The sequence below is a fragment of the Episyrphus balteatus genome, chromosome 3, assembly GCF_945859705.1.
Source record: "Episyrphus balteatus chromosome 3, idEpiBalt1.1, whole genome shotgun sequence".
Taxonomy (NCBI): Eukaryota; Metazoa; Arthropoda; class Insecta; order Diptera; family Syrphidae; genus Episyrphus; species Episyrphus balteatus.
In genome coordinates, this window is record NC_079136.1 from 121,748,246 (window position 1) to 121,760,425 (window position 12,180).

Consider the following 12,180-nt stretch of genomic DNA (forward strand, 5'->3'; position numbering starts at 1 on the left):
ACTAGGCTTTGACACAGATTTTAGAAGATAAAAGTTGCTGGACCACGGATTTAATACTTGTGTACAACTGGCTCTAAAAGATTTCGTTGTTGGTATCAAGTCATAAAGTTTTGACCATGCGGTAGCGGTGCGGGTAATTGTATGAAAAAAAATTCCAAACTGGAATATATATGTTTAGGTGTGGAGTGGAATTTTGTTCATATAATTACCCGTACCACTACCATATACCTTTCTGGTGTGGCCAATAAAAGCCTTAATTGATATAGTTTACTAATAAAATCTTGGCTTCAAAATCCGGAGGTAGTTGAGAATATTCCCACATTTACTACTTAATTGCGTAAACAGAATTTAATTTATTATGTTTAAAATTATAAATGATTAGTATTCATGAAACGGTGTAACCTATGGTAAACGTGGTAAAGTGGTAAAAGTGTCAAAATTTTATATGGATTTGACACTTAATTTACCACATATACCATTTTACCAGGTTTACCCTGAGTTTACACACTTGTTGCATGAATACCGCCCTATTATACTTTCATATCCAAGTAATTTTTTTAAGGGAGACTACCCATTTTGATTCAATTAAATCCAATTTTTTATGGTACACCTCGAACACACTCATCATAATTGCAAAAAAAAAATTTTCCAAATCCCACTGAACACATCCACCAAACATGTCCTTCTCACAAGATCCACATAAAAAAAAAAAACAATATAAAATCCACAACAATGCCGGCAAAATATGAAGAAACCCATCTATCCTTTTGCTATGCAAAAAAACGAGACAATTATACACACACAAGCTAACGGCGGGCTTCCTTCCCGGCAAATTCATGTTTTTTTTTCTTCTTTGCTGTCTGTTAAAAAATATTTTAAGTTCCACACACAGCATCAAAATCGAAAAAAGAAGTTGCAGATTTTTCTTCTCTTGTCCTTGTTTTTTTTTGAAAAGCATTTCTATTCTCCAAACACGTTCAATTTTAAATTTTTTGATTAAAATAGTTTTTCTATTATAAATAATTAAACCAGTGTAATTATTTATTAAAGTGACGCATTTTAAATAGAATCTGCGTTTTGAATCAGTCTTTTGCTTGTATTTGGGTGTCTCGTCGTCCTCACACTTAAATTTTTTTTTTTGCTTTTGGAAATATCAATTCTTTTGTAGTATTTTTCTTTTGCACAATGGTCGCCCGAGGAAGAGGAAAAAAAGCAGCATCAGGATCAGCAGCCGCTGCTGTTGCAGTTGCTGCTTCTGAATCAGAAGCAATTGTATCAAATGGAGATGGTTAGTTTATTTGTTTAATTTAGTTAAGTTAAATATTTTTAAGTAATTTGTTGTTTTGAATGAGAATAGCTTCTCAAGAAACCGAAACATCATCGAGTGAAATTGTGTCGGCAATTGCACCAACAAAAAAAGGCAGACAACGAGGCGTTAAAAAAGATATAAAAGATATCAAGGAGGAGGTAGACGAAACACCTCCACCACCTCAACCAGAAGTTGTTGAAAAACCAACAAAACCTTCAAAGGCTACCAAAGGTATTTTGACTCTTTTTTCTAATCATCAATCAGTTGAAATAGTTGATAGTGTGTGTTTTTTCAGGTGGTTCTAAAAAGGCTGCCAAAGGAAAAGCTGCTGTTGTAGCTGAAGAAGAAGAAAAGGCTACCATTCCAATTGAAGTTACAAAAGAAGAGGTTTTATCAGAAAATGATTCTGTCGAAGCTAAAGGTAATTTATAAATTCAATGACTTCACACTTGAACTAATACATTTTTCAATTACTGAGTCTAAAAATCCATAAACAAATTTTAAAACTTGACGACAATCTAAGTTCTGGGTCTGGCCTCGACGGTGTACCGTCATTCATGTTAAAAAAATGTGCAAATCATTTTTGTCTTACCCACTATTTAATCATTTACATTTCCTGATCTATAGAAATATGGTTTTCTAAAATCAATTCATAAAAAAGGTCCTAGTCACTACTACCTACCGCCTCATAGCCAAACTCTGTTATACCTAAATTGTTCGAATTGTTAGTTTGTGATGTCTTATCTTTTAAGCGCCCGGTTATAGCGATCAGGAAAATTAACCAGGAAAAAAGAATCAGTATGAAATTGAATATTTATTCCTGATGCTCCTTTATATCGATCAGGAAAACTTACGTCAGTTGACACCCATTATCTACCAACTCTCTTGTTTTCCTCATTGAAATACACACGAAAAAATGTTTTGTAGGTATGCAATTGAACAGGAGATATTTGAAACACTTCAGGGGAACGATTTGTTTCATTTTTCAAATGTCAATCAGCTGGCACGAAAAATGAATTTGCATCAGGAAAACAAATAAATACAATTTAAGTAAAATATAATTGTTCCATTGTAAATTTTCTTTTCGAAACAAATTCTTTGAGTCATTTATAATCGATTTTTCCTGTCTCATTTTTCTGATCGCTATAACCGGTAACTTTATTGTTCTTCTATCATAAGTGAAAATCAACACGGGTTTGTTAAAAAGAAATCAACTGTCACTAAATTATTAGAATTCACAACGTTCTGTTTCGACGCTTTTGAAAAAAAAAAAAAAAAAACAGCAAGTTGATTGCATTTAAACGGATTTTAGTATCGGATTTGACAAGCTTAGGCCCTTATTGCGAGTGTCGTTCACCTTTCGATGTGATAAAAGTCAATGGAGTTGATAAATATCTGTTTTAGTATTGTGTTTCTCTTTCCACCAAGATATTTGCTATTGTGAATTCTTTGCCGCCGGGTACAAAGGGGTTAAGTCACAAAATTGCACTTTTCGGGTTTCGATGAAATAAGAATAACCTCTTTTTTTTCTTTTTTTTTTTTAAGAACAACTGTTCCTATAAAAATAAGAGGATCAATGCTCAAAAATTCATCGATTAGCTCAACTTCGCATTTTCTGGAAAACTATCATTTATGACTTAACCCCTTTGTAAAGAATTATGATTTGGATTTTAGTCAAAAGCAAAATTGTAAACGAAAAAGATCAAACGAATAAACAAAAAATATCGTTCAAAAAAGAGATTCACAATGCCAAAATACCTTTTTAGCTCATCGACTATCGACAAAAGTCGTCTATCGACAGAGATTCACAGTACAAAAAATTCATTTTCGATGATCGCCTATCGAAAAAACTCGTCTATCGATAGACAAACGACACTCGCAATAAGAGCATTAATCATAGTATTCTTCGTAATAAACTGCCAAGAATTGGATTATAATCTTTGAACAACAACAACATCTTGAAGGTGCTACCACCAAGTGTTTATAGTCACGGATGCCAATCCGATCATAAGACTCCTTTTTTCCAATTTTATGTGGTGCTTGGTCTAGTAATTTTTCATTTAATTTGAAAAACTTTTTCCGTCACACTTGAGTATTGAACATAGACCAAGCGAATTCAGAGGCCAGTACAGCTCACCACATGATCAGCTTCACCGAATTGAAGGTTTTTTTTTTTTAGCTTATCAACATTTAAATGAATTGGACTTAATGATAATAATTACGGTGTATCTCAAGGCAGTCATTTGGGCCACAATTATTTGTTTTATTTATAAATGACCTTCCATCTTTCTTACAAAAACTCTTCTTTATTAATGTACGCTGACGATGTAAAAATATTTCGGAAAATAAATTCATTGACTGACTGTAATCTTGTTCAAAATGACCTAGGTACTATGTTTTTGGGAATGGTACAATAACAATCGTTTATTTTTAAATTTTGACAAATGCAAGACAATGAGTTTTACACGCAAGCATGATTTCATTGTTTTTGATTATTATGTTAAACTCCTCTAGTTTACGCGTCCAATCCAGCTTTTCTGATCTTGGTATAATCCTAGATTAAAAGTTATCATTTACTGATCACTGCGATTCAATAATCAAAAAAGCTAATAGAGCACTCGGTTTTAAATGATAAATGGATCTATTTACTCCTTCTAAGTTTTGGGCCTGTTTCGGGTTAAGAACTAGATTGCCATTACGTCTTAGTTTTAGCAGATCGAATTATGGATCTAACTGTCCGATTAATCAGTTGATTAATATTTTTAATTAATATCATAACTTAATTGACTCACTTAATGTTAATATTAAATCAAAACAGATTGAAATTAGGTTTTTCATTAATTTTGTAACATAGAATTTTAAATTTTGTTATCTACATTTATTTTTATTGTTATTATAATTATTTATAAATTACCGTTAACGTTAATCAAATCAAATCAAAGTCTTTCCACCAATACAAATTGAAACTCTTTGTAGCTATTATCCCTGAAAAGAAGGCGGCTCCTATTCGCAAACGAAAAGTCGAAAACATTGAAAAACTCGAAGATGTTGAAGCAGGTACAATTATTCAAGATTAACCTTTTTTAGGAGACTTTTTTATTCAATTTAATTTTAAATTAGTGGCCAAAAAAGCTCCAAGAGTGACAAAGACTAAAGGCGCCAAAAAGGAGACAGTTGACAGCGAGGGTATTCCTGAAGATCCAGCTGCAGCTGCCGTTTCAATAACTGTTTTGCCACCAACACAAACAAGTAAGTGTGAAAACCTGATTTAGAATTTTATTTTATATTTTTTTTAATATGAAGAACAACTGGTTTAGGTTCATCATGATTTTTTCTTCAAGGTTGACCCTCACATGTTTGCTATGTTTAAGGCTGTATTTTCCTTGCATCTGCCCTTAATTATATTTTGAAAAAAACTTTGGCCCCAACTGGGGTTGAACAAGTGATCAAGAGATTGCAAAGCCGATGTTCTATGCATCGCGCTATCATTGCATATTTACACTATTTTATTTATTTATCTAACTCTCATTGACTGACTAGCACTATCCCAAACAAGTTTGTTGTTGTTAATGCTAGCTGATTAAATGCACTTTGATTAATAATAAGACTCGTTGTTTTAGATTAGTCATAATGACAGCAACCATTGCATGATGCGTAAGACATCGGATTTGCATCTGTTAAATAGAATATTACAAATGTGACAAAAGTGCATAGTAATTTGTAATTCTTTAATAAATGCTTTGTCCTTCTGATTTTTAATTATAGATTTTAAAATTCGGTATTTATTAGCTCATTCAAAGACCTGGGTCCTATTTTATAAAATTAGAAGTGAATTTCTGCTTCAAAAAGAATTCGAATAGACTAATAACTGCAAGTATCGTAGACTTGTAATTGTAACAGACTAGTAAAAAACGGATGGTGTCAAATGTTGGGTCATTTGCGCTTTTAATGTATTTCAAGGAAAACGTTAGATCACTTAAATGGAACTAAAATGATCCAGAATAAATAATCAAGAGTCTACTCTACAATGATTGGGGTTGAGTGATAGAAAAAATGTTCTTGTGTTGTCGTGCCTAAATAGGGTGTATTTGAAAGTACATAATTTGATAGGTAGATAAATTTTTATTAGCACAGTATTTTGGCTTTAGTAACAATTGATAGCTAAAGTGCCAATAACAATGTCGTCTTTTGAATTTGTATGATTACAAAAATTAGTGGTTGGGACTAAAATCAATCTTCCTTGCCTTGGCTTTGAAATCCTTGTGTATTCATCTTCCTTAATTATTTTGCAATCAAAGCAAAAGCATTCCACACCACATTTAGGTAGGTATTTAAAACCTAGAATTTTGATAATATGTATCTAATTCAGGAAAAAGTTTGTGTGTCTATGCGTTTGTTCGACCATCTGATTCTTAAGATATGAGATAGTTCCTAAACGGATTGATGAATTTTCTTGAACTTGAACTTTGCTATCAGTAATTTCCAATTTTTTAGTAATGTCTTATTATTTTTCTAATATTTGCTATAAAAAGCATTCCTCTAATCTAACACTTTTGAGGTGCATATTGCAATTGTTTCGAAAACGGCTCTAACGGTTTCGATTAAATTTGGCGTACTAAGAACTTCAAATAATTCTAACAAAACTGAGATTTCAGTTTATATCAATAAAATCGTAATGGCATTACGGATAAAAAAAACTGTCATTTAATCGGCTCTTATCATATAAAATTTTGAATGTATAAAATTCAACATTCTTAATGGCTATTAATGGTTATTTTATTTTAAACGCAATCCTGTTTTTCCTTGTTTCAAATAAATTGTATCATCGTCAAATGCACTTTGGATTTTTTAAGCAATTTTGTTTTTCTAAAGAAGAAATTCGACAACCTTCAGAAATACGGATCAGTTAGATAAACTTTCTTAAATTTTATTTTTCCTTATAGATTAAGTAAAAATAAATGTTTGGTTCATTTAGGCTTTTTTTATGAAATTGTAATAAAACTATTGTTTTCGTCGCTCGCTGGTTTCTACAACGGTAGAAACTTTGAATTAATTTCATAGAAAGATTAAATTTACGGTGGAGGCAGAAAAAGAAGGACGTCTAGGATATCTCGATGTCCAAGCAGTAAGGGACAATGGCAAAATTATTTTCGATTGGTTCAAGAAACCTACTTCATCTGGACGTCTTTTCGATTTTTAAACATCAATTATCAATGTGATATTTAGAATATTGTAATAAGTATTGGATTAGATGTAAGAGACGATAACAAAATTTTATACTAAACACATGTACAGCACATACATAGAATGATATTTTATATTATATCACATCAACATCCTCAATTGATGACGTCAATTTATTTTATTTCAATTAAATGAGGTGAAGTTATAACTGCTATTTCACAACCAAATTCCTTATAAATATGATATTTGGTTATGAATGAGTATTCCGTCAAGTATCCATCAAAACCATTCATGTTATTGGATAGATGAAGAAAACAGAATTTAGTGCGTAAGCACTATTTTGATTAAAAATAAAAAAATGTTTTATGCAAAAGCTATGAAAGTATTGTATAGTTATTTCAATTTATCAACTCAAGATTGTTTATAAAATCATTTTTGATGATATGTATGTATTTTTATAAGTTTTTACATTTAATGCATTTAAGGTATTAGAATGCTGGTATTTGTTGAAACTGGCATCGTTTCAGTAAGTTATTTAGGTATGTGAATTTGTGAATCCAATTTTTGTTGGGAGCAATTACTTTTATTGTTTATTTTTTCGAGACAATAGAAGAAGAGATTTGCAGTAATCAGAATTACATTTTTATCAGAGTTATCTTAAAATATAATACCCATACCAATAATGTTGATACTATGTAATATAATTGATATATTGTATTTGATTTGAATATTCATTTTTTAAGAGAGTGTAGTTACAGTTTTTTCCCAATGATTTCTTGTTAACATTAAGTCCTCAAAATTGAGTTAGTACTTACAAATTCTATTAAAATTGCATTTTAAATCAAGGTTGATCCATGGATTAACATTTGTTCATTTGTCAAGAAAATTGGTTTTCGACATATCGTCTGTCGGTCTGTGCAATTGAAATTTTTAAAATTGGAATTTGTCTCATTTTTAAATGCATTATTTATACATACTATAGTGTGACATTGTTGTGCGAACGCTTATTATTTTTCAATACTTCCTTGGCCATTCTTAAGTTTTTCGCATTACGAATTTTACCAACCAAAATATTAATAACCATGATTTTCTTTCTTAGATGGGGCTAAAAAACCTTCAAGCAGAAAACGTGCAGCACCTGTAGCTGAAGAATCAATTCCTGAAGAACCAATAAAAGCTGAAGAACCAGAACAAGAAGTTGCTCCAGTGAAAAAAGGTTCTAAGTCAAAAAGTTCAAAGAAAGAACCAAAAGAACCGAAGGAACCAAAAGAAACAAAAAAATCAGCACCCAAAACAAAGGCATCCAAAAAAGCACAAAAAGTAATTGAAGAACCCGAAGAAGAAGAAGAAGCTGCCGAACATGATGTCCTTCCTGAAGATGAATTTGTTCCAGAAATCGAAGAAGAGGAAGAAGAACTGCCAAAACCTAAAAAAGTGGTCAAATCAAAAGGCTCAAGGAAACAAGTCATACCATCACCAGGAGCAATTGAAGAGGAAAAAATACCAGAACCTATTATTGAAGATGAAGCCTCTGAACCACAAGAATCAGAAGCTGATTCTGCTTCAGCTTCAGCCATAGGTTAGAGATATAAAGCAAAAGATTGTTAATAAATTTAATGAATTATTATTTCTAGATGAAGAACAACAACAGCCAACAAAATCCAAAGGAAAAAAAGCACCAGCAGCAAAGAAAGAAAAAGCACCAGCAAAAAAAGCCTCATCGAAAAAAGAAAAAGCTCCCAAAGGCAAAAAACCAGCAACCAAAGATGAATCACAAGATGACCAGCAGCAGAAACAAGCCGAGGACGAAGATGAAAATTTAAATATTAAAAATAATGAAGAAAATCAAGACGCAGCAGGTGAGTGATGCGTACGCAGTGCGCACTAAGCTGCAAGATTACCATTAAAATCACGCCCTCTCAAAAACGGACAAGAAGGAAGCCATGGCTCAAAGTGTCGACCTTTTTGTTTTGTTTAGTTTTTTTTTTTGTGTATTTCTAATTTATTTATTTTTGTCACACTTGCAAACTTATTTTTCATCACAAACTTTGTAAACTTTATTATTAATCACATTGGCTATTTATTGTATTCCTAAACTAACTACATTGTGTTTTATTTCATAAAAAAAAAAAAAAATGGTTTACTCATTAACATTGGGATTGTAGTTTCGCTCCTCATTAATATTTTTTGTAGTAATCAGTAACATTCATCACAAAGTACATATATACCTAAGCTGTTAATAACTTGCTTGTATAGTAAACTAACATTCCCATCATCATTATTAACAAAAAAACATTTCATAGTTTTGAGTAATATTTGTTGGTAGCTAGATCTTAAAAACTTTTCTTCAACCCATCATTGAAATCATCAATATGATTTTATTTAAACTGAAGTCCTTACAGATTATGATAGATTATGACAGATTATGCCTTTGGCATCTGATAATGGGCAAAACAAATCTGGAATGGTGGCCTGGGAGAGACTAAATTAAATTGGTCGGCTTGAAATAAACCCTACGTTCCTAAAGGTTTTTTGTGTGCTGTTTCCGAATCCGAAGTCAAAATTTTACTGGCACGTCACGTTTTTTAAATACTTCAATATTAACAGGTCAAAAACGCGTGACACGTTTCATAATTTTTAAGTTCGATAACACCATCACCCACTTAGGGCTATTTATTTCGATGCACTGATTCCGAATCCAAGGTGTGATCAATAATTCCAGGTTTGGAAAAAAATTGCGATTTAATCATTTTTGGTGGTGTTTTGTAATTCACACAAAACTGTAATTCAGCGTATCGAAATACTGTGGTTTCATTATGGAATACGAAGTCGATCGTTTACCGCTTCGAATTGTTGAAAGGGAGATATCGAATCTTAAACGATCGACATCGTATTCCATAATCAGGCCACTGGTGGGTCGAGTTCGTTATACAAGGCAATTTTTTGTGTGTGTCTTTATTTAAATGACAACTGTAACGAGATTATCAGGGCTATAGAGATAACCTTCCGTTCTCCCAAGCCAAATCCGACGAACCAAACTCTTACATGACCATTGACCAAGAGTGTGGCGTTATCCACGAATGCCTTCTCATTTGGATTAGTAATTTCCTTTCTAGTCATCCAATAAAAGTTTTGGTGCTGGTATGCTTCAGGGTTCCGTTCTGTCTTCGACTCTATTTCTTGTGTTCATAAATGAGCTCATATCTAAAACTTCTATTACACTGAATTGTTTTGCTGACGACTCAACCCTAAGCTTTTCATATTCGCTTCCAACTTTACGTCCCTGCTCTTCGAATATAGAGCAGCTATAACGGTTGCACATGATTAGTTCATCCAATTCTGATGCCATTAACATTATTAAACGGGGATGTGAAACCGTGTAAAATTCAGATATTTGGTCAGGCGCTTTACAAATATCTTTTCACATACCAGATACAAAACAAAGCATTCAAATTGAATAGTGACTGATTATCTAAGCTTTAGACTAATTCTTCGATTCAAGGTTCTTTTTAAGGTTCTAACATTCCAAACCCAGATCCAAACTCCGTTGTCCTAGTTTCGTTAGCTAGAATCATCAACATTGTCATCATTCGGCAGAAGGTTAAAGTTGGTTGGCTGAATTCTTCAAAATAGCTCATGTGTTTGTCAGGAAGGTGTTTGGTTTATAATAGAATCTTCCATATCCAAAGTACATAAATGGGATGGTGTACCTAGTATTTAGTTGCTGTATGTTTGTTTACCTTCCTCTTTGCTTCATATTATATTTCCCTTCGTCTTTCTGAGTTATATAAAAAAAAATTTATATCAGCAGATGTAGAGACATCAAAGCGTAAGGTTAACGGAACTGCTAAACCAGCAGCGGAACCAGGTAAACTGAAACAAAAACTTTTTCTTCATATATGAGTATTAAAGTCTATCCTTAGTAGCTGAAAAGAAAGCAGCAGGACGTGGTCGAAAGCGTGCAGCACCAGAACCAGTAACAAAAACACCTATAGACGAAACTAATAAAACAGAGAAAAAACCTGCACGTGGTCGAAAGCGTGCCGCACCAATCGATGAGGCTGCTCCTAATGATGATGAAACGGATGGAGCCAAAATTGCCAAATCAGATGGTCTATTTAATCCAACAAAAACCGTATACAATTCAAGTGATTTTACTCTTGACAAAGAGTTCAATATGAAGATATGTAGTTGGAACATAGCCGGACTACGTGCTTGGCTCAAAAAAGATGGGCTCGCTTATCTACAACACGAACAGCCGGATATTTTGTGTCTTCAAGTAAAAATTAATTCAAAATAAATCACAAACTTGAAAAAAACTTAAATTCAATTTCTGTTCTAGGAAATCAAATGCACTCCAGAACAACTGCCCGAAGAGGCACGTATTCCCGGCTATCATCCCTATTGGTTGTGCATGCCCGGAGGTCATGCTGGTGTGGCTGTCTACTCAAAAATTATGCCAATCAATGTTGAATACGGAATTGGCAATGTCGAACATGATGACGCTGGCCGCCTAATAACCGCTGAATATGAAAAATTCTACTTGCTAAGTGTATATGTTCCAAATTCTGGACGCAAATTGGTAAATCTAGACAAACGCATGCAATGGGAGGAACTCTTTCGTCAATATGTTCAAAAATTGGAAAAAGTCAAACCGGTTATTATTGCGGGCGATATGAATGTTTCACATAAAGAAATCGACTTGGCCAATCCCAAGACGAATACAAAATCTGCCGGTTTTACACCACAGGAACGTGATGCAATGACAAAATTCCTTGCTTTAGGCTATGTCGATACATTTAGACATTTTTATCCAGATAAAAAGGGTGCCTACACATACTGGACGTATATGGGAGGGGCACGTTCCAAAAATGTCGGCTGGCGTTTGGATTATTTTATTCTATCGGAAAGGATAATATCGAAAGCTGTTGAGAGCACTATTCGGCCACAAGTTTTGGGTAGCGATCATTGCCCCATAACATTATTTTTAAATATTTAATTTATATATACCAACCAACACAAAATTATAATTTTGTTTGAATTTTTTTTTAAATAACTTAAATTATAATCAATTTAAAACGGTATTCCCCCACGTACAGGAAAAATAACCAAAACATGTAGCAGGGAAATTACATGGATTTTTAAAAATATTTTTTAAGCATAGTATACTCGCCTTGAGTGATGTTACAAAAATAAATACGTTCCAGTCAGTTTTTTTTTTTTTCAACAATAATTTTAACTTCGGAAGGTGCGGAAGCGAACATAAGGAAATTGTACTTTAAACTTGTATACTGTATATTTATTGAGCTTATTTGTTAAGTAACGTAATAAATGTCTCGAAATTATTAGTTTTTTTTTTTTTTGTTGGTATTTTATAAAAAAAAGCTTACAAAAGTCTCCAAAAAACTTTTGATAGAAAAAGAAAAACTGTGTATAACTCTAGTTAAAAAGTTGCCTATTTCTTGGCTATGCTCATAAGAAATTGGAAAAAAGAAGAAATTCGCGATTTTTTTTTTTCTTAAGTATTCAAGTTATTTCAATAATATGAGGTTTGCTGTACTAACGATGTTTTGGCCATAAAGATCTAACAATCAATCATAGGTAAGTTGATTGAGTTAATGCTTTTCATCTGTTAATAGTAAACTTTTCCTAGTTTAAAGCTGAAGTTGAAAGTCTGCGAGATGAAT

The 12,180-nt window shown here is 32.5% G+C and overlaps 1 protein-coding gene across 4 annotated transcripts; it reads left to right on the forward strand.

Moving 5' to 3' along the window:
• Positions 1-842: 842 nt before the first annotated feature.
• On the forward strand, positions 843-11,838 carry LOC129914476 (recombination repair protein 1). 4 transcript variants are annotated; one of them, XM_055993748.1, is made up of 10 exons: positions 843-1,288; positions 1,358-1,540; positions 1,605-1,730; positions 4,286-4,366; positions 4,430-4,558; positions 7,593-8,072; positions 8,128-8,352; positions 10,302-10,361; positions 10,420-10,772; positions 10,836-11,838. In XM_055993748.1, the coding sequence occupies exons 1-10, from the start codon at positions 1,186-1,188 to the stop codon at positions 11,490-11,492; spliced, it is 2,397 nt and encodes a 798-aa protein (XP_055849723.1). In that variant the 5' UTR covers positions 843-1,185; the 3' UTR covers positions 11,493-11,838. The 4 variants fall into 4 exon arrangements, with proteins under 4 accessions (XP_055849723.1, XP_055849724.1, XP_055849721.1 ...); XM_055993749.1 differs by having other exon boundaries at positions 10,305-10,361; XM_055993746.1 differs by having other exon boundaries at positions 844-1,288; positions 10,417-10,772.
• Positions 11,839-12,180: the final 342 nt, after the last annotated feature.

Excerpts from the sequence above, each read along its gene's own strand:
- LOC129914476 (XM_055993746.1), top strand. The coding sequence starts at position 1,186 with ATGGTCGCCCGAGGAAGAGGAAAAAAAGCAGCATCAGGATCAGCAGCC. Across the intron at positions 4,559-7,592 it reads TTTGCCACCAACACAAACAA|ATGGGGCTAAAAAACCTTCA; the intron begins GTAAGTGTGAAA and ends TTTCTTTCTTAG. Across the intron at positions 8,353-10,301 it reads AGAAAATCAAGACGCAGCAG|CAGATGTAGAGACATCAAAG; the intron begins GTGAGTGATGCG and ends AATTTATATCAG.